The 23,260-nt window shown below is 39.5% G+C and overlaps 1 protein-coding gene across 4 annotated transcripts in view; it reads right to left on the minus strand.

Annotated features, from left to right (window-relative positions):
- The window catches only part of HTR4 (5-hydroxytryptamine receptor 4), a 159,800-nt gene that overhangs the window by 124,993 nt on the left and 11,547 nt on the right, over nt 1-23,260 (minus strand). For all 4 annotated transcript variants that reach the window (XM_037802071.1, XM_037802075.1, XM_037802072.1 and 1 more), the window contains exon 2: nt 17,954-18,035. In XM_037802071.1, coding sequence (XP_037657999.1) covers nt 17,954-17,979 — 26 coding nt within the window. In that variant the 5' untranslated portion in view covers nt 17,980-18,035. The remainder of the gene's footprint in view (nt 1-17,953; nt 18,036-23,260) is intronic.

Below are 23,260 nucleotides of genomic sequence, written 5' to 3' on the forward strand. Positions count from 1 at the left end.
CAATAATAGGGTACCTTCACTGGAGGATGGCTGATAGCATCTGGAACACCTGTGTTGTCTGGGAAGGCACATGGCTGGCATCTTCTTCCTTCGCTCCCAGGTTGTGTTTCAAAAACGGCTCTCTCCCAGGATGTTTTTCTCTAGGCATCTGGGGGTATTCTCTTAGTTTCTCAGAGGCAAACTATGGAGTAGCAAAAATCTACTTTCAATGGCTGTCTTCAAAATGTCTCTCTTGATTGCAGCCAACATCGGGGTCCACAAGTCCAAGCATCTCTGAGCTAAGCCAACCAGCATTTTTAAAGGACTCCAGTGATTAAATCAAGACTCGCACTGAATGGGCGGGGCCACACCTCCATGGAAAGAATTCAATCAGCTTATCACCTACAGTTGGGTGGGTCACATCTCCATGGAAACAACTTAATCCAAAGAGTCCAAGCTAATCAACACTAATACATCTGCCCCCACAAGACTGCATTAAAGGACATGGCGTTTTGGGGGACATAATGCATCTAAACCAACACAATGAGCCAAAAAATTCCATTGTTTAAGCCAACCCATTACATGATATTTGCTTTAGCAACGAGTGAACTTAAACAAGGAATATAGGGACAGGAAGTGGCTGACTGGGAGTCAAGAAACATGGACACTCATTGTGGGTGACCTTGGGATGCTCCCCCCTCTCTCTGGGCCTCACTGTCCTGATCTGTACAACACTGGGATTGGCTGAAATAATTTTACAGTCCCTTCCAGCTTTAATAATCTATTAAATGCAAATGAACTACAATTAATGATGCTTGCAAAAAATTCACTTACAAACCCTCCCACTTCAAAGAAAATAACAGAAGATATCTTACTAAATTGGATAAAAATGTCTCTCTTGACCAAGAAAGCAAATTTTTTTGAAAACAGCAAATCATTTAGTTAATAATGGAATGGAAACCTAAGGCAATGAACTCAATTCAAAACAAAATTGTTTTCATTCAGAATCATGCTGCGGACCAAATTTTATATACAGATATTGTGGGGCTATCAACAGAAATCACAGTGAAGCCCAAGAAAAGCACTAACGAAGCCAGCAGGAAACCACACAGCCCAGCCATCGGTGCAATGCAAGATTAGAAACAAGTGAAAATCCGCAGAGGAGGGAGTTCCCACCTTCTCTGTGTCATTTGACTAGTCCAGCCAAGATCGTGGAAGCTGTAGGAGGAAGATCAAAATGATGCCCAAAGCAGGAAATGCACTGTAATTTGACAGTCACCAAAGAAAACAGAAAAGCATGAAACACAACTACGAAAAAGCTTGGAAAACGTAGCCTATTTATTCTGAAATGAGGCAGCTGATAATATTTAAAAGGATAAAAAAATAAAAGAAATAAAAACTGAGATTTGTCATACTAAAAATACCCATTATAAGTAGCCAGGGTACAAAAACAGGAAACAGACAAACTGAGTTGAGGAATCTCAGCTGCTTAGTATTTCGGGGTAAAAGACAGGTACAGTGAGGGAGAGACTTGCCCCCTACAGACTTGTTCGACAGTCATTTTGCCCAAATGAATTGTCATTTTACCAATCTGTATGTGGTCCTGAGGGCTCAGTGTTACTTACTTGCAAGTAAGGCAAGGGCAGCAATTGCACTGCACTGGAACCCAGTGGGTGCTTGGCAGCCTCCAAGAAAAAGGTGGGACGATATGGAAGAAAAGTCAGAGGTTGAATTATCAGCACTGGCAAAATGTTATATTTGTCAAGTAACGGATCAGTTGGTAGTGGCAGCCTGGAACACTGTGTTGACAAGGATGGTGAATTCACATCAGGAATAGGACACAGTAAGAAACAGTGATGGATCCGCAGTACAAGCAGGGGGTTAGGAAGAGGTGTGTTCTAGAACCGCACTGTCCAACATGGTAGTCACAAGCCCCATGAGGCTACTGAACATTTGAAATGTGACTGGTCCGAACTGAAATGAGCTCTAAGTGGAAAATACACACTAGAATTCAAATAAGTACAAAAAAAAAAAAAAAAAAAAACCAAGAAGGTAAAATACACTGTTAATAATTTTTATACTGATTGTATGTTGAAATAATATTTCGATATGTTGAGTTAAATAAAATATACTATTAAAATTAATTTCACCTGTCTCCTTTTACTTACTTTTAACATGGTGACTAGAAAATTTTAAATTACATTATGTGGCTCGCATTTGTGGTTCACATTATATTTCCATCAGACAGAACTATTCTGTGAAGTTCATTCCTCTCCCTCATTACTTCTGTGATATATTGGGGAAGTCCTGACTTACTCCTTGGGGCCTTTTTCATCTCAAGCAAAGCCACATTTCAGACTAACTGAAAGAATACCACCACACTGAGACACAACAGCTGCTGTGTCTCCAAAACAACTCACACTTCTTTTAAGAACAGTCACCACTGCCTCTTCACATATGCACCCATTTCATTTACCATATATGTACACAGCCATATTTGTATGTGTCAGAATAATATCCATAAATAGGGACAGAACATTAGCAGAATCATTAGCTACAGTGAGATTTACATTTCCACTGTCAACTGTAATAATTTGTTTGAACTAGAGAGAATCATTAGTGCTTATTAAGGAGAAAAGGTTCTTTGAAATTCAAAAGAGTGTTTGAACTTCACGTCTTCCATTTCCTAACAAGAAACCAGTTCCCTGAGAGGTGATACCAGCATAAGGCTTCTACCTACAATCAAAGGTACCAGGACTGTGCATACATAACAGAAATTAAAAACTAAACTTTTGCTTGGGATGCAAACCTCTAGTGTGATCTGCCTTGCAACACAATTGCATCCTACCTCTTTTAGCTTCTCTGGACTTAAGCTCTCTCCAAAACCTAAAAGCCCCTTGATCTTTCCAGCCTTTTCAATTCCACTGGAACTTATCACCCGACACACCTATCTCTCAGTACCTGCCAGATGACTCAAACTCTTGCTCTAGAGCCAGTCTGGTCAGTCCATGATGACATCATAATTTTATATAATGAAACAACTCAGATCTTATTTAAACCAACAAAGGATTTCCTTCACAACTGAATTTCAAAAAAAACCTAACTTAAGGATTTTGACTTCTGTATTGAAGATCTTTTTTAAGACCATCAAGCATTCAACTCCTTTACATCTGGAAAAAGAACTCCATTTTCTTTTGGGGGAACCATTTCTCCTCTACTCTCATTCCATGTAGTTTGGGTGTCACTGAGCCTATTATTCTCCCATCTCATCTCAAGAGATGGCACATGATCCAGACCTGGCCAATTACCATCTTCAATTCCCCTGGAAATTCCAATAGGAATTTAATGCAAATCACAGTGGTTCACAGACGGTTCATGGATGTCAACTGGTCCAACGGATGTATTTCTGGAACTATCTTGGAACTACTGAGAAGGAGGACCTCTTTTTTATCTGGAATTAAAACTGATAAGATACAAGCCTGGAACTTCATGGCACTGGAACATAGAAAGGCCTTCCTTAAGAGGATGGCAGAGTACTGAGACAGAGAAACAAATTCCAATGGCCTTGTTTGAGGCCATGGTTCCGCAAGTTGTACTCCTGAACTTTCCACTTACGTGAGCTAATAAATTCTCATTGCTGCTTAAGCCCGTTTGAATGGGGTTGCTCTTGACTGAAACTGGAAGAAACCTAGACACACTCTTCAAGTATTTAGCCACTATATGGATAATCCATATTTTTCCCATGCTTCAAGGGGTAGTTTCTCATTAAGTCTCCCCTGGTGATGTCAGCTCTCCCTGAATTTTCCTATTTCTTTCTCCTTTTCAACAAATGGTCTGTAGGGCACGATCATCATCATTAGAACTTGTATTGTGTATGGTATTATGTATTATATTAGGGCATGTATTGATTATGGCCCATCCATAATGAAGGGATTCAAAGGTCAGTTCAATACTTGATGCTGAGTTACTGACAATACTTAGTATCAAGTCATCTTTGCTGCTCATTTGGATTATATCCCAGCTCTCGGCTCTTGGCTCTGTGGCATCCTGAGACACAGATACCAACTTGCATTACAGCTTTGACTGGAACCCAAACATATCCCTAAGTTTTTGTCTCTTGAGATAGTTATCCCAAACCTCAGTCACTTCAGGACCATTCCTCCCACTGCAGAAACTGAACATGGGTCTCTAGTGCATTTTGAGAAATGTCCCTAAAGACAGTAGTCTATATAATTTTAAATAGAATCACTGTTGCTGTGGTCTGAATATTACAATAGCTAGACTGGTCTAATGCCAGCTGATGGTTATAACATCACTTTATGGACCCCATTATTCTTTTCATCATGTACCTGTTATATTTCCCGAGAACCTAACCTATCTTGTTTGATCTTCAGATCCAAGACACTCCTCACCAAACTTCAGACAATGCAGTTAACCCTCCCATACATCCCAACTTAGGAAAAACATCATCAAACCAGCATGCCTCTCTATCTTCAGTTATCATCTGATGATATCATTGTTATTATGCCAATATACTTATGATACTCCTGTGTTCACTAACTGCCACATATGTTGTGGAAAACACACTGGACTAAGAGTAAAAACACCTAGATTTGAAATTTAGTTCTGTCACTTCCTGCTGTATGAATTTCAGCACAGAAAATACCTCTTCCATAATTTCTCAAATTTTCATTTTCTTCATCTGTAAATTGGGCTGATAATACTTGCCCTATTTTGCTGGATGTTGTGAGAATTAGATAATAATGCATGTGTAAGCACAATGTAAACTCTGAAGTATCATATAATAAATTATTAAAGGAGACCTGATCACTGAACCGCTATCTCATACTTGGTTTTAACCACAAAGGGGTAGCCTGGTTCCATATACATTGCAGACAGTTGGTTAACAGCGAAAGTTATGTAAAACAAAAAGGGAAACTTTGCCAAATGAAGAGAAGAGAGTATAAAACTGTTGAGAAAGAAGAAGAGGTAGAAAGGGGAGCAAGGAAGACAGGGCAAGTGGTAGGCAGCATGAACTTAGCATAACATAGGAGAGCAAGAGGAGGAAAAGACAGCAGTGAACAGGAAAAGGTGACCCAGCAAAGGAGGCATCAGTCAATCATAAACCTGAGTTATTCAATTGGGAAACATTCAGGAATTGGGATGGATACAAGCAGTTTGCTCCCCCAAAGACTTTCCATTAAATAGGAAAAATGGCCATCTGAAGTTGTCTTAAGGAAAGCTCATCCAGCCCAGTACCGGAATGTCAGAAGGCCTATCTTTCTCCACAGAGGCAGAAAATGCCTGCTTCATGGGAAGGGATGGGGGCCAAAATTTGACAAAGGAAAAACTAGAACGTTGAACATCATCACAGAAAATGAAAGAGTAAAGGGGCAGAGGACAGACTTAGTCTGTAAAATAAAACCTTGTCGCCAGACCTGACTACTAAAATATTGCATAATTTGACACCCTCTCACTGTGGTTGCTTTTCTTCAATGAAATATCTATAAATAGGATTTAGTTCATTGTTAAGTCCATTTTAACAAATTATCTGGGCACGACCAGCTCTCAAACTGAGGACTGGAATTTTCAAGCAGACGCATGGTGGATGCTTTTTAGGGCACTACAGTGGGAATTCTGGTACAGGAGAGGGACTTCAACTCCTAAGTTAACAGAGTAGGTCCCCAGTTGATCTCAATCACTCATGATGATGGGAAAAGAAGACAGAGGCAATGCCAGCAGAAGGATTTCCGATCAGAGGTGGGGGAGAATTCCTGGAGAATAAGGCAGTCAAAGAGAAGCAAAGGGTCACTTCAAACAGGCCTAATCTCCTCTGAAGGGTGCCCTGGATGGCAGAGCACAGCCTCACCTATCTGGAATGACTTAGGCATCCCTTCTCAGAGGGGGTTAACTGCATGGCTGCCCCAGAGATACAAGATACTGTCCATAAAGCCTAGCACAGGACCAGGAACAAAGTACACAATCTATACCAGAAACTAATAGTTGTGGCAATAGAAATAGCAGAAATAATAGAATTAATAGTGATAATTGTAGCAGGAATAGGAGTTGTAGAAGTAAGATGAGTAATGATGGTCTTAAGACTCTGTATAATCATCCTCATATCCATAAGATTCTATAGTAATATAGTGGCATAAAGGAAGCTGCAGTATAGTAGCTCAGAGTCAGACCTCCCAGATTTGGATCCTTGACTCCACCTCTTATTAATCGTAGATATGTGGGCAAGTTAATTAGCCTTCCTGTGTCTCCTATAAAATGTAGACTCAGCACCCCCTTCAAAGAGTTGTTACATGGAGTGAATGAGAAAATACCTTTAAAGGACTTAGCACAGCACTGACACTTGGTGAGTGTGTAAAACCTGCTAGTGAGTAACAGCAGGAATGGGGTGGAGGTGGCAGACCTGGCAAAGAAACCAATCCCAGGTAGGGGACATGAAATAAAGGGAGCATCAACCCTGCCCCTGGAGGCCTCATGCCACAAAATCTGTACACAGCACCAGAGAAGGGGCCCTTACGACTTCAAATCTAAAGAACTCATGTTCCTTTCATCCTCCCATCTCCTCGCCAAATCCCATAGCCTCAGAATCTATGCTTGCTGGTGAAATTAAATGTGTGGAGGAGAGGCGGCTGGAGGCAATGGCTATTAACATCCATACAGCACAAACCCATCTGCAACAGGCCTTTCAGGATGATGGGATTCTACCTAGAGTTGAAAAATGAAATAAAGGTTTCTCAATCTTAGTTAAAATCTTCAAACACTGTAACAGGCCAGACAGTGTGCTAAATACTGGCCACACACAGTTCAGCAAAGGAGGAAGGCATATTAAACAAATAATTGCAAACAACAGTGACATAAATGATGCCAGCCATTTGTACCAAGAGCTCTAGGGGTATAGAAGGGAGCAGGGGAGGCTTGGGGGTTGGTGGAAGGTAAAATGAGTTCAGACTGGAAGTATGAGTAGGAGGCTGGCAGAAGAAAGAGAGGGTGGACACAATCGGGCTTAAGCTACAGAAGGATGGCCAGTCATATGGCTGCTAAATGAATTGGAGGCAGGAGGGCTATAGTCAAGAGAGGAGTTTGAGATGATGCCGATCACTCAGCAATGAGATGCTAGCTAAGGCCTAATGACAGCAGTGACAGGAAGGGTAGGGAGAGAGTGGCAGAGTCAAGGTTACATAATTCTAAATAAAACAGTGCTAAAATTAAGCTGGTGAAAAAAAGTTACTACCTACTCTTTTTCACAGAATAAGATCTCATCAATTAAACATAATTTGATAGAAGCATGTCAAATTAATCAAACATGAATTACAGACCTTTTAAAAAAATACAAGTAGCTATCTGCTTAGGATTTTTTTTTTTTTAACTAGATGAGATATTTTAAATTTCTTTCAAACTTCCTGCTCTTAATTAGTAGCAGTGATGTTCCTGCAAACAAAGTGAGGTTCTTAGAAGTAAAGGGTTTTCTGAAGTGGGCTGAACTTTTCTCTTTCTGATTTTGTTCACAGAAATCTGCTTCCTGGATTCCAAGGTTGATCTGTACCTAGAGGCAATTTGTTTTTCTCTAGGATAGCAAGTCATAACCCTGAACTCAGCCTGCTTGGATTGCCCAGAGAACTGGTCTGAGAGGCCTATAAAATTCCCCAAAATAGAAGACTGGTTGGCTGATATGCCTTCCCATCACTTAGGGGTGTCAAACTTGGTGATACTAGCCCATCAGTAACACAAATATAGAAAATAACATGTTTTAAGTTGCAAACAGAAATTGGCCACAATGTTTTTGATTCTCAGGAATCTTCGGAGTGATTCCATTCGTTTTACAAAACTTCAGTCAGTGATACAATGTACAGTTCAGTTCAGTTCTAGGACAACCCATCCAAAACATTCCTTTGTAGGAAGGGGATTTTATCTTGTCTCATACTGAAGAACTAAATTAGTTGAAAATAAGCTATTAATTATCATAGCTTATCTAAAACTCACACTCACCCAATGCACTATGTGAACAATGATAGCATTTGAGATAAGGTGAGGCTAGATATGTCAGTTACACCGTTGATCATAGAGAGAACTTATAATAAATATGCATCTGTATCAGATATGCACAAAGGCATGATAGTATTAACATCTGAAGATGAATAACTTGCATAAAATCTTTTGCAAGCATTGAAATTAATAAAGCGGTAAGGAGCAAGTGAGTGGGCAGGGAAGAAGGAAAAAAAAAAGATTATTCTTACATTGCTTTAGAAATGCAAATAGGAGCGCTGCCTGAACATCATTACCTGACTGATAAAATGGTAATCACTTAACAGTATTTATTTAGAAACCTGCTCCAATTCCTTAATTGAAAACAGGTCTTAAATTCAACACAACCTTATTTGCTAAATGGTAATAAAACAAATTTTCAGGGAGAAAATAGCAGATACTAAATGTCATAATATAGTTCTATAAAATTGGAAAAAATTCTTGCCACTGCTTCAAAATTTAACTGATAAAGTAAAGAGCCTTCAGGGGACCAGGCAGGCAGATTGCATGTCCTGCTCAGCAGTAGCCATAGAAGGTAATAAAATAGTCTAAAATGGCCTCTTTTTCAGACATTAGGGAATCAAGGTTGCTCTGGTAAATTGGAGTCTTCATAAGGGCATGTAAATTAAGTTTAAAACCCTGGACAGGCTAAACAAATTATCTGCCAGGTCTTCATTTTGGGAACCCCATGCAAAAGTGTCTAATGACAAACCCTTTACAACACAGAAATCTTTGCAATGACAAACTGTGAAACTCACAAAGGACAGACTGACCTCAGGCAAACCTGGGTGAAAATACTGGCTGCACCTCTTGCCAGAAGTGCAACTTTGGACAAGAGGGGTCTCCCTCAGTTGCCTCGAATATCATAATGGGGCCACTACCGGGAAGAAACTCACAAGGTTATTGCCAAGATTAAATGAGATAATACAGGTCACATGCTTAAAGGAGTATCTGACCCACAGCTACTGTTCTCGTCAAATGTTTAATGCAGTGAAATAACAAGTGATTTAATATTTTCTTATTATTGTACAAACATATTCTTTTTAGATTTAGACACAATTAAGTAACATTTTAATCTAAATTATATATACATTAGAAGATAGTTTGCTATCTTTGCACAGTTAGAAAATGTTTTTTAAAAAGCAATGATTTTGAGGCAAACACTTGGGTTTTAGTCTCTGGTTATTTACTTGTTAACTGTGTGGGCTTAGGAAAAATCACTTAACCTCTCTGAAACTCTGCTTAATTTCCTTCGTGTACTGTGCTAGGTGGGACTGCAAGAAGCCTTAAGCCACAGCCGAGGCTCCAGAATATGGAAAGGAGCTTGGAATGAACTTCAAATAATCCTTAGCATCAGTCATATGCTTCTTGAATCTCCTTTTAATAGCCCATTCTTCTTTTATTTTAAAATTTTTAATCATATTTTAATTGTAGAATATAACATATATATAGAAATGATAACTTTCCAAGTGCATTTTAACAATTAGAGAGAAATTTCAAAGAATGTTATGCTTACAGTTCCACAGTTTCAGTTTTTTCCTTATTGTGAAACATAATACATACACAAAAAGATAATATCTTCCGAAATAGTTATATAGGAAATTTCCCAAAACGTTATGAGTTACAGCACCATAGTTTCAGCTATTTCCTTATTGTGAAACACAACATATATACAGTGGCTAATAGCCCATTCTTTTAAAGAGGGACAAAGACAAGGTCTTTCTGGAATCCAGGTGATCCATCAGTACAGACCATGCTCTGATCCTATTAAGTGGAAAGGAAATCCTGACTGGACTGGACCTGAGAATGAAATAGATCCAGTTTGTAAAATTAGGAAACACATCTATCCTACTTAACTATTTGCATCCACAGATTTACACAGGTCCTGTGTAAACTTACACAGCAACTGGCTAGATAAAACCTTATTGAAATTTGAGGTCTGAATAAATATTGGTGATGGCTGGCATGGTTCCAAAAGAACCAAACTTCAGTGACAGATGTTAAGGCATAATAAGAAAAGGAGCTGGCTGGATAGAGCAAGACTGATTAACAGATCCAAAATGATGGATGTGAATGGCTTTTCTGAGAACTTATGATAATTGATACCAAATTAATTGACCCAACCCTTCTGTGTGTCCCAGGAAGAAGAGTATTAAGTCTGAAAACTGGAAATGCCACATTGCTGGTTTCTGAAACACTTCTGTCTCAAGAAATTTTAGTATGGGATTTACTTTCACCTAGTATTACACAGAAGGCATATTCTTCTCACTTCATATGTGCAATAATGTGGATTTTCAGTATCAAGAGAGTTCTGCTTTACTAGACAAAGTGCAGGTTTTGAGGCCTGGGGACTGGTCAATCAGCAGGATACAATTCAGAGTAGTGCCCCATGAAAGCGATAGAGCTGAAGGCTACTAGAGTTCAGCTTGGCAATGAGAATAAATCTGGGGACACTTATAAGCATCCCACTTTGGTAATAATCAAATCCCCCAAAATAACCTGGATAAAGTGAATGTGTCAAAAGACTGGGCTTCTTCCAGTCAATCAGGTGAAGACTCAGAGACACTGAGATTCAGGTTAATGTTAAAGGGATCACATGTGAGTCTGCCAGCTTGTGACGTCCAATACACCCAGGATACATAGCTACAATTTCCAGAAGGAACCAAGTTATAAAGGAAAAGCTTTACCTGTTATTTGCCACTCTTCTAATGTACTTGTTTCAATCAGAGAGGGCTGGAAGCCAGAACACTGCATTTTCCAGGCTTGCTTCCCCCTGGCTTCTGATAAGATTTACAGATTGGGAGGCTCAGAGTGGGAAGTTGGATGGCAAGAGAAAAAAGGAGTCATTTTTCTCCTATACCTCAAGGTGGCTTCAGCAATGCCAGCAGCAGCAAAAAGGTTCCAATAAGCAACAACTGTCAGGCCAGCAGCACCTCCAGCAGGTCTGTGGCAGTGGTGGGGCTCAGGACGCATCCTGACCTCTGCTTCTCACCCTCTTCGTGCTGCTTTTCCAGGGAGCCTGGTGACCACTGCCCTGCCTTTAATCTCGCTTTGCTTGAAATATGCACAATTACGATTTTCCTGACGGGTCATTAACAGATATAAAAGCAGAGAGTAACAAGTCACAGGTTTTCCTTTAAGCAGTCATTAATCAAGGGACTAAGTACATATTCAGGAGAGCCAGATATCAGGAATTGAGCAGACTAGGAATCAAAAAGGTAGGGGATAGATAAAATCCTAGAACCTTCTTCAACTCCCAAACAGAAATGTGCCCACGTTCAGGGAATTTGTAGAATGAAGAGAAAATAGTGCTGAAGAGAGTATGAAAGACCAGTGGTCTCTTCCCAGCTACTCAACTTATTAGTCCATGTGCAATATTGACGGTCTTCCATCACCTGCTTAAGTCTCAATATCCTTACCAGGGAATGGGCACAATCCGGACAAATGTTCAAAAACTTTCACAGCTGATTAATAAGATCAACCACTTAAGTAGAAGCTGACTTAAATAATCCAGAAATTTAAAGAGTATAGCAATTGAATATCAGTCCTAGGGTTAATAAATGCCCACATCTCAGGATGTCTGCGATGACCAAAGACATTTACCAGTCACTCAGCATACTACGTGCGAGACACTGCTAAGAGTTCTAACTATGTTACTTACAATTCCCACAAGAACCCCTTGATAGATGTCCAAACCAAAGGTTCAGAGAGATTAAGTGATTTGTTCAAGTTAATACAACCAGTAAGTGGGAAAGCCAAGACTTGAACCTCCATCATCCTGCTTCCCACAACCCCACTCTTCCAAAATCCCATGGTGCTGTTCGTTAAGATAGTCCTGGTAGGAGACCCTCAGATGCTATATAGTGTCACATGTGTGTAGAGGACTGCTAGCTTAGTTCCACAGCTAGCAAATTTCACACACTGCAGGAGACCACTGCTTTAGAAATACAAAGGTGCCATTATCTCTCTGGTTGTTTTGAGGGCTCTAGCTTGGTCCCCCTGTGACTCCACGAGGCACAGGGGTTTCCAGCACAGAATGAGTTTCAACTCATATTCACTGTGCTCCTGATCTAATCAAATGACTAACTGAATAATCACCATTTTATCAGCCAAGCAATAAAGTCGAGTATTATTCTCATTTACATTTCTAAAGCAACATAAAAATAACCCCTTTTAAATGGTACCCACTCACTTTCTCCTTATATGCTAATGCGTGTCACAATTTCAAAGCTTGAAGAGAGATTTCCTGCAAAACATTTCACTGCCTTAACGTTGCACATGTTCCCAATTCCTATTACCAGGTTACGAACATGAATTAACTCTGGTTCCAAATCAATCTTATATTGAAAAGTCTTTAGGGTGCATGACCTTCACACACTGATTTCAAACTCTGAATTATTTCAGAGCTTTAGAATAGCTAGCATTAAAAACACTCCAACTTTACCCTCAGATTTTAGTGAAGCATATGCATTGTCATCAATATTGATAAAGCAAACAGCAATTCCCTTATTAAAAAAATCACTATCTTTTTCTCTTTGCTAAGATCAGGTAATTTCAATTCATTCTTGTAGTCACATTGATTTCCAATTAATTTTATTACTTAATGTGAAGTAGTGAATTGCAACTTAGTGCCATGACAGAATCAAGGCAAATGGGTAATTAATTCGAAGTCAGTCACTCACCTCTGTTATGGTTTAAAATTAATGATATCACACGTGTAGCACGGTGACTGCATTTACGTCAAAGCATATATATATTTTTATGTAAGATATACATATTTTGGTATCAATTCAGATTTACCATGTTTTATACAATAGCCTGCCATTTTAGTCTTCTGTTCAAAATTGTTGAGTGGCTCCCCAGTACATGGCATCAAGCCCTCCATGGGAAGAAGAGCTCTCCCCCTGGAAAGTGATTCCTGCTTGGATTCCTTTCTGCCTTTCTCTCTTCCTACTTTTCTTCCTTCCTTAAAATGGTTTATGAAAATAAACATAATAAAAATAATAATGTTAAGAAAGCAAAGGAAACAAGATGATATTACAAAAAGAGTTGGAAAAATAAAGTCAAGTTAGAGGCATGGTGCATGCTTGGAGATCCTGAACACTTGTTTGCGGTGATTAATGAATTTGACTCTGAGTTTCCTAGAAGCCCTAGCAAAGAAAGGAGGATGCTACCATTTGTATGATTTATCATTCCTATAAGATGCCTTTTGGTTGCTAATGAGAAACATTAATGAGAAAGCACAACTGTTATTTTACAGAGGAAGGACAGAATCTTAAACCAGGATGCTCTTAATTCAGAAAGAATAAACTCAAGAGATTCCATGGGGAATCTCTTGGCAGCGCAGCAGGAAGATAGAGAGCCCAGGGGACAAGGAGGTGAGTCCAGGGTGGGAGGAAGCCAAGACTAAAAAGAATCCAGATGTAGAATAAACTTTTTGTGCACTCTAAATCTGGGGTCATTATCTTGAGAAACTACAAAGCGCAAGTTTGCATATGTTTGAACTTTTCTTCACCTATTCACCTCCTGCCCAAACCTTGTATTTTCAAAAAAATCTTAAGAAAGCAGGAACTTTTTAATTGTTAATGAAACAGCAAGAAGGAAAAGAACAGAGCCCTGGACTCCCTTTAGGAAGCACACTTGGGTTGAGGAAAACCCCATGTCAGTGGGAAGAATCTAGTAGTTGAAACAAACCAAACAAAAAGCCTGAGCTATCTCTGAGTCAGGCAGTGAATGTTTTAGAGCCATGTAAGTGGCTTCACAGGCTTAGGAGAGCACTGGGTAAGAAGACACCACCAGGCTCACTGCCCAAATGAAGGCCAATGGTATTCTACAGAGTTTCCACTGCCAACTCACCAGAGCCACTACTTCCACTTTCCTTTCTTCAGTCCTTCAAGAAGAATGCAGCTGTCTCCTCCAGAGCCCCAACCAGGACAAACAGACCAAGAACGACATCGGAGTGTGAGATTATCTGGGAAGAGCTGCTGGGTGACTGCTAAGTTTGTGAGACTCAATTTACCAAAGGAGAGGACAAGCCAGGACCTGATTCACTGCTGGCTTTTCATCATGAGTCAATCCATCCTACATCAACTGCTCTCACCTACTGCCAATGGAGACCTTCAGAAAAATATGCTTGCAATGCTTCTATTTCTAAAAACAAGACACAGCATTTCTTTTCTTTTCTTTTCTTTTTTTTAATTCTTATCTTTCAACTCCCAAAGAACTAAAGCTCATTGTGTATCTAGTAAGGTTCATTTATCATTGTATTAAATTATCTATTTGTGATTGTCTTTTAGCTAGTTGGTAAGATTCTGCAGAACAGGCACCTGTCTTATTCTTCCTTGCACATAGTTTAGGTGATCAATTTTTGTATATTTAAAGTATTTTTATTTACACATGAAGCAACATTATGTAATGTAAATATTGAAGAGAAATTCAATTGCAACAAGACGGAGTGGGCAGTGATCATATTTTAGCTATCCAGGCTTCATTACCCCTTCCTAAAAGCACCAGTTTCTTTGGAGGACTTAACTTTCCCCCATATCATATCAATTCCCTGAGAAGTACCCACCTTCCACTCTGAAAGCTGGACAGCAATGATCACATGACCTTGGCTTGGCCAATCAGATGTCATCTCCCAGGACTTTGCCTCTCAAGTGGCATATAGAAAGAAATGTTTGGACATTATCCATAATGCAGAAAGGTTCTGACCACTTCCTTGTTTGTTGACCACTGCACCACTTTCTAGCTCTCCTGGAACTCCTAAAATTCTTGCATATTTCCAAGCTTTATCCCCCAGCATTTTTCACCTCAATTCTTTGGGCCCCTACCCTATAGCTTCCCAGCAATTATCTCTGAACATGTTAGCCAGAATTAGTTTCTGAAGCTTGAGGCCAAGAACGCTGATGGATATATAACAACAAAACAACAATCCTGCTGACTTAACAGACTGAATTAGGTGAAAACAAAGAAGTGGCCATTATGGCCTCCCAAAATACATAAATGTTAGACATCCTTATTTGACCTTAAATGTCAACTAGGACCTCTCCATCTCTTCATGTCTGGGGAAAAACTGGCTGGATCCCCTCAATTCTAAAATGTCTAAACCTTACTTTATATTTCTGAAATTTCCTGGGACATTTTCACTCTCCTGCCATCATCCTGGGCCTTTGGGCTTTCATTCCACCACATGCATTCTCTCTCCCAAACCACATTTACTCAAACTGGAATGTCAGCCTTCTTGCCAACTCTCACACACACACACACACACACACATACACACATGCACCTGCACACATACACATATATATTCACCTAAAATATCTGTAGTACAATGTGAGGCAATATAGTGATATGATCTTGAATAAGCTATATAACTTCTTTGGGTCTTAGTTGTCGCACATTGTAAAATGTTGGTAATAATGTCACGTGCCTCATAGGGTTGTCTTAAAAAGTTAAAAGGAATAATAACAGTCAAGTTAATAATTCATGATTACCTTACTCATAGTAAACACTCAACACTCAATTCCCAGCCAAGCTACAAGATTGCACTGAAAAACTGGGTCAGCACGTACCGTGTTAAAAAAAAAAAAGATATGTAAGCAAACTACTCCCAAAGTCCCCTACAGCCACCATGCCCTGGAGGCTTCCCCTTGGTCCCTTACTAAGCAGAGCCCAGGCTCTCCTGCTCTGGAACTTCCCTCTTCTCTCTCTCTTCTGTTCACTCAATTTCCTCTGTTTGTCTTCAGAATAAGTAAAAAAATTCCTCTCTTGTGCCAGGGACCCAGACACTTGGCACTCACCTTATACAGGCATTCTTCCACATAAAGACATCCCCTCAACAAAGAATAATTCTGGTTCCTGCTATTAGCATGGTAAAATCCACTCTATGTAATTACACCAAGAACTTCAGCTTCTAAACCCTGGTCATTTATAAAGTATCTTTGTGATTTTTTCCACAATCATTTATTAATGAATATGAAAATGTACATAATATCTTTCTTTAAATAAACTCACTGTTACATTTTTAAATAAATTTATTTTGAAACAAGGTTTATTTCGATACTCTAAATGGCAAAATAGAGTTGTTAACCACAATAAGAAAGTAGCCTTAAAATAAATACTTAATTTTAAAATTAAAATTAAAAGGTTGTTCATTTACCACTTGAAATCATCTTGTATTACCAATGATACATGTGCCACAATTTGGTAAACAGGAGCTTGAAAGGCATCCTTTAAAATGGACACCCAGAGGCTGCAATGAGGAGGACAAAGATGGAAAGTCTGTGGCATTTGCATGCTGCTAATATTGTGGGAAGAGAGGGGGAGTGAGTAAGGATGAGCATATGCTAATGGGATGCGGTTACAAAACTGACAGAGGATGGTCCAGAAACAAGATTCTGGGGGATGATATCATCTTGTATCCTGCGTCTTGTTCCACAGCCCCCAGGAACATGGCTAACATTCATTTAACTGAATTGCATTCTGCTCTTAGAATCTATGCTGCTATATACATAAGTGCTATGTTAAGGATCATGACATTTGAATTATCCCCAAAGGAGTGCATTTTGACCAACTGACCCAGCTTGATACAACATCCGCAACATAAAAAATTTCATAATATCACCACTGATATTGCTCAGGCTGGCCTTTTAATTAACAAAAATAAAATCGACATTCTCTGGATTCCACTACACTTTCTTTAAACATATAATTTCACAGACTTTTAGAGGAAAATTAAACACATGACACCAGCCTAAAAAATCTATGTTAAAGTTCTAAAACTGTACCCAGTTGATGACTTTAGTAACTAAATCCATGACACTTTCCATTGAGAATGTAAAATATCTTATTGCTAAAAAAAACTTTTGCATATCAAGGTATACTATAGCACAACTCTATTTGAAATACAGAAAGTACAGCAATGGCTGGCTAATCAACACCTCTTTATTAAATACCCACCATGGGCCTAAGGTTATTCAAAGCATCATGAGATGCATTCTGCCCACAAGGAATTCCCTGATGGGGTGATAGCACATCTTCACAACTCGAGTCATATTACGCTAGAGTTTCTGTCAAGATATTTGACAGCTCCTTTTTGTCAAAGCATTCTACTACATCAAACACAGAGGTACAGTTCCCATGATCTGTACCTGAAACATACTTTTCTACAGGTTTCCAGTGAAGAAAAAACTGCTCCTGTGATTGCACCAGAAACAAATTTTTTTTAGGATGTCTTCCAGCTACTGACATCTATTGATAGCCTGTGGCCTCAAATACCAAGTATCTCTTCACAATTATTAACACTCATTGAATACAGTCTCCTTACGCTATTTGGTTGCACCAAAAAAAAAAAAAAAAAAAAAAAATGCAGCACAGCTTAAAAGAACAAACTTTCCTAGGAGTCATCCTATTATTTCATCTCTAAGGGTTGCAGGAAATTACAGGGAAACAAAACAAAGCAAAAACCATTTGGCTTTATCTAACTATGCTATGATTCCATCATATCGCATAATCTAATGACCTGGTTGAAAAAAGAAGTGGGCAAACTAGACTGCTATAAAAAAAAACTACTTAAATTTGTATCTAAAGTTTGGATGTACAGAAAGATAATCTTGAAGCTATTTTTACTCATTTAAACACATCTTTTTTCTTCCTATTACAAAAATGAATATCTATTTTCATGGAACAGCATCTGCATAATGCAGACTTTTAGCATAAGCAGCTGGAAACATTTACAGCCACGTTACATTTATCATTTAAGCAGAAATGATAAAACATTAATACCTGAGCATAATCACACTCATGATTATATATGAAACGCTGAAGAAAACCCACATCCATTAGCTTTGAAACTCTACTGCAATGGATTTTTCAGAGGCTTCATAGGACAAATGGCCCTAAGTTGTAGCACAATATATACAGAAATGTCCCATACCTCACATTAGCATCAAATTCGTCCATTACAGGAAATAGGCATGGGTGAGTTGGATTTCAGTGCCCACAGGAAATAGCTGGTCCTATAATGGGAGAATAAAGAAGAGCTTAGTGGGAAGATAATGTAGGAAAGTAAAAGTCTATGTTAAAGGGAGAAATTCCGAGTAACCATTGCTTTAAAAATTTTGCGTTGTAGAAGTACTGGTGAAGCATTTAATAAACAATACTATAACAAAAAGCTATTGATATACCAAGGTGTGACAAAATGCTTCTTTGCATTCCACTAATGTCCTGGAGATTAAAATACGCAGGTGTTTTTAACTCCACATTAATTGGTTTATTTGTTACTTTTTGCTCTTCCCCAAAATAAGTTATTTATATGATCTGCATTGTGATGCTATCTAGTAAAAACATGTAACTACATTCTTATGATTAAAATAGTACATTTCCCTAAAATAATCAATCATTTTGTTACCTGTGAGGATTTTCAGGGTCTTGTCTTTTTAAACGCCTTTCTGAGGGTGGGTAGTCATAGGCACCTTTAAGAATCAAGTAAACTCTTCAGAATTCTTTACCCAGAAAATAAATGGATGTGCATGCACAAACATGCACACTTTCTGGGGAGCCCATGGATTCTCTGAGGCCCTTCCATGAACCCAGGTTAAGAACTTCTAATCTAAGGGGAGTTAACTTTTAAACTACCCAAAGATCCCCTCACCTAGACCCTCAGGAAGACCTGATAGTCTTTAATGGACAGGCACTCACTGCTCCCAACCAAACCGGCTCTCAACTGTACGGTGTCATACTTTTCAGAGGAATTGCTGTCCTTTTCATCGCATTTGTTCCACACAATGATGAATGAAAGAATGTAAGGCTAGAGCCCAGTTCTGTCTCTTCCCAGGTTGCCCTGAGCAAGCCCTTTTTCTTTTTATTCTGAGCTTCATCATCTGCTTCCTCAGCAAATGGGAATGACCGGGAGAGATGATCTCTAGGTTTGCCTCCAGCTTTGACATTCTATAATTCTATCTGCTGGTTTTCTAATCAAATCTTACCAGGAGGAAACTCAAGATATGTTTATCTGCATAATGAGACCATGAAACTCATCTTGGGCCACTGGATGCCATGGAAAGGTCAGGCCAAACACGTGTGCCCAGCAGCCAAGGAGAACATGGCTGACCATCAGAGCTGGGAAGAACATGGAGACCTCTTGCAGTTTTTCAACATTTGTTCTTTAGAACCTCTTAACCAAACACTCCACAGACTCCTGCAGGCATTTCCTGGGCTGGGGCAAGTATGGGGAAGGCTCAGCCTGCAGGACTCTGAGCCCCACAAAGTAGTTCTGTCCACTTCTGTCGAGTTTGCATTTTTGAATTTGGAGTGACATTTTATTTGGAATACCCAAGTACAAAGCCCTAACCATTGAAGTGCCCGAGGTGCAATCCTCTTTCCTCCTCTATGCAAAACCTTTCCGAATGTGATCACTTCCCAAGGTAATCATACGGCTTAAAATACGGTCTCTTCACCGAAGATTCCCAAATTTATATCCAAGCTTCTTCAAGACGTGTCTTGTCTACCTGATATCTCAACTTGGATAACTAAAAAGCATTTCAAATTGAACTTTTAATTTCCTAGCCCAACACAAAAAGCCTGCGCCAGGGAATCAGAGTATTTCTTTAAAGAAGTACTCCCCCGTGGTCCCCTTCTCAGTAAATGCCCCACCACTTATCCAGTTACTCAGACAAGACAACTTATAAGACCCTTGATTCCTAGCTTTTTCTCACATTCTGTAACCAAACCATGAGCAAATACATTGTCTCTACTTCAAAAATAAATCCTTCACCTGGCATTTTCTTACTACTTCCAGAACCATACTACCCTGGTCTAAGCCACTATCTCTTTTCCCTGGGATACCGCCATCTCCTCCCCGGTCTCCCGCTTGCCCCACTATCATCCTTCTCCCCACAGAATCCAGAATGATATTTTTAAAAACATAAGTCAAATAACTTTACTCACTCCCTTAAAATGTGACTGACTTCTTGTCACACTAAGAATAAACTCCAATAAAATCCTTATCATGGCCAAGCAGACTCTACATGATCCAGCCCTCAGACCGTCTCCAATCACAACTGCAGCCACATCCCCAGCCCCCTCCACTACCTTCTAACTCACTGGTTTTGCTACTTTCTTTGATCATCAGAGTAAGCTCTCACCTCAAGGCCTTATCACTTGCTGTTTCCTCAGCCTGGAATGCTCCCATGTGGCTCACTGGTTCACTTCCTGATGGACATGGCTTGGTATCACTTCCTCACAGAGGCCTTCCCTGACAACCTACCTAAAATATCAGACCCCATTTTCTAAAAATTTCAATCTCCTTTAGCCTCTCTATTTTTTCTTCCTAGTATATAAATTATATATAGCCAATCGCATCTTTATTTTTGATATCTCCAACACTGAACCTAAGTTTTAAGAAAGCATAGGACATGGGATTGATGACTGTATATTCTCCATGCCTGAAAAATGTCTGGTATAATGTATTCTCTTCACTGATACTTGTTGAGTCTACTAAGTAGTTAATTAATTTTTTAACTGAGGAAACCAAGACTTGAATGTTTGAATGACCTTTCCACTGGGAGGTAATATACAAACCATCCCCGAGTGTAATAAAAAAGTAGCAAAAACCATTTCATCTTAGTAAGTCACCCTTTACTGAGCTTTAATCAGTGCCAAACATTGTCCTTTACCTCCTCCTCCAACCTGAGTCTTTATCTCCATTACACAGATGAAGAGACAGAGGCTCAGAGAGGTTAACTGACTTGAAAATCAATTCAAGTCTGTGAATTCCAAAGCCCAAGCTTTATCTTGCATAGTCCTTGTCATTATATCCCACCTCCTCCCACTGGTGCAAGGGAGTCTCCTGATGGAAGTGGACATTTGCTGCAATTTTCTGCTGACCATCTATTTCCTCTTTCTCTGATAACAGTACCTTGCTTTTCCTTTATGGAACCACCTTTCCCCTTCTTAGGTTATTTGTTTGTAAGGAACTGCCCCAGTCCCTAGTTCCAGAGATGGGCACCTGACCCAGGAGTGGCCAATCAAATGGTCCATCCCCTGGCCACAGGGATTCATTAGCTCACCTGCTAGGCCAGTGAGGGCCAGCACTGGGACTTCTGCTAAGAAGGGTCTCTCTTTCCCTTGGCATTGCTAAACTGGTGGACTTGCAGTTTGAGGCTGCTACTGTCCATCATTGACATTTCATGGGAAGAGCCTGTCTGAGAAAAAAGCTAACCTAAAGGAAAGAAGATTTAAAACACAGAGAATGCCAGTGTCCTGTTGACATAACTTGAGCATTCAAATCCAGCAGTCTTAAGACAATTTTACACTTGAATTTCCCAATTATATGAGTCAACAAATTCCCCTTTTCCCCCTTAATCCAGTTTAAACTGAGCCATTATTTGCAACCAAAAGAATCCTAAGTAACATACAAGACAATCAATATTGTATTGGTATATAAATTAGAAGGAAAAAAGCCTGGAAATAAGAAAAATAGTTAAAAGCTAGCTCAAGTTCATCTCATTGAATCTGCATTTTGAAAATGTTACAATCCAGGGAAAAACTCATATATTCCCAGCAATATACACTGTTATATTTTGCTCATCAAAACCCAATGAGTAAATTCAAATGACTGCCATTTAACAAACCAGAGAGACAGCACACACTTTTCAGAGAAAAAAGAACAAGCACCAAAGGGGAGGTGGTGATTAATACTTATCCTAATTTGATTGATCGATTAGTGTCCACCATTTTCTGCAGAGCTCACCAGGGATAACTAATCAGAGCTGTGATTAGAGGGATATCTCTTGTTGGAAAAACTGCATAGGGAGAGAAGGGTGGAAGGAACCACTGTTTTTATCTTACATACTTACACATCTGGCTTGTTAACAAAACACTACCTAGCTAATTAAAAATGCAGTCAACTAAGAGCATCTTCTGTGCTCAGGATCAAGTTTATCACTTCTGAAAGTTCTGCCAAGTCAAAATCTGAAAGACCTTGTGTGGGGTGTGAGTGTGTGTGTGTGTGTGTGTGTGTGTGTGTGTGTGTTTAAATGCCAGGCGTGCTGTATCCTACTCCTGTTCTGAGGAACAAGGAATGATATCTTTCATTCTGTTCTCCTTCAGAGAAACAGACCTAGAGCATTATAAACAGGAAAAGAACATGGCAAGTCTTGGAAGCAGGCAAGAGAGAGTCAACTAAACCCTTCTACCACTGACACTCTCAGCATCCTCTCAGGACCATGATAAGCTCAGGACACTAGAATTATTCAAACACTTTACTGTCACAAAAATAAAACCAGAGCAACATACAACTCAACCAGATTCCTTGGTGTTTCTTTTCTTTGATGGATACATTCACACTCTGATTGTTCTGGTTTGCTAATGCCGCCGTCTTGCAAAACACCAGAAATGGACTGGCTTTTATAAAGCAGGTTTATTTGGTTTATTTGGTTACAGTCTGAAGGCCATAAAGTGTCCAAAGTAAAGCATCAACAATTGGGTACCTTCACTGAAGGATGGCCATTGGCATCCAGAACACCTCTGTTAGCTGGAAAGGCACGTGGCTGGCATCCGCTTGTTTCCAGGTGACGTTTCAAAATGGCGTTTTCCAAAATGTTGCTCTTGGGGCATTTTGTCCTCTTTTAGCTGCAGCTGCTCTTCAAAATGTCACTCTCAGTTGCTCTGAGCTCCCTCTGTTTGTAAACTCTTTTTATAGGACTCCAGTGAACTAATCAAGACCCGCCCTGAATGGGCGGGGTAACACCTTCGTGGAAATTATCCAATCAAACATTTCACTCACAGTTGATTGAGTCACATCTCCATGGAAACACTCAAAGAATTCGAATCTAATTAACACTAATACATCTGCCCCCACAAGACTGCATCAAAGAACATGGCATTTTGGGAGACTTAATACACACAAACTGGCACACTGATCTTTCCTTAAAAGAGAAGAAGAGGATGAAGAGGAGGAGGAAGAGACCATCTTATTTATGCCACTCAACATTGATTCCTATCCTCACTTTTCTGACCAAAAAATTTTAAATAACTAAAAGGCAAAAATCAAAAGGTCAGTGTATCCCATCTTTAACCCTTGTTCTTTGGTTCAGAATACTCTGAAATATTGCTGTGGAGTGGTCACTAGTGTTTAACAAAAAGTGTGTAGTTGCATCTCCATTATAAGAAGTTTGAGCACAGAGCTCACTTGTAAACAGGCCTCACCGCTGGAATGAAATATCAACGTCATTTGGTACAG

The sequence above is a fragment of the Choloepus didactylus genome, chromosome 13 (genome assembly GCF_015220235.1).
Source record: "Choloepus didactylus isolate mChoDid1 chromosome 13, mChoDid1.pri, whole genome shotgun sequence".
Lineage (NCBI taxonomy): Eukaryota > Metazoa > Chordata > Mammalia > Pilosa > Megalonychidae > Choloepus > Choloepus didactylus.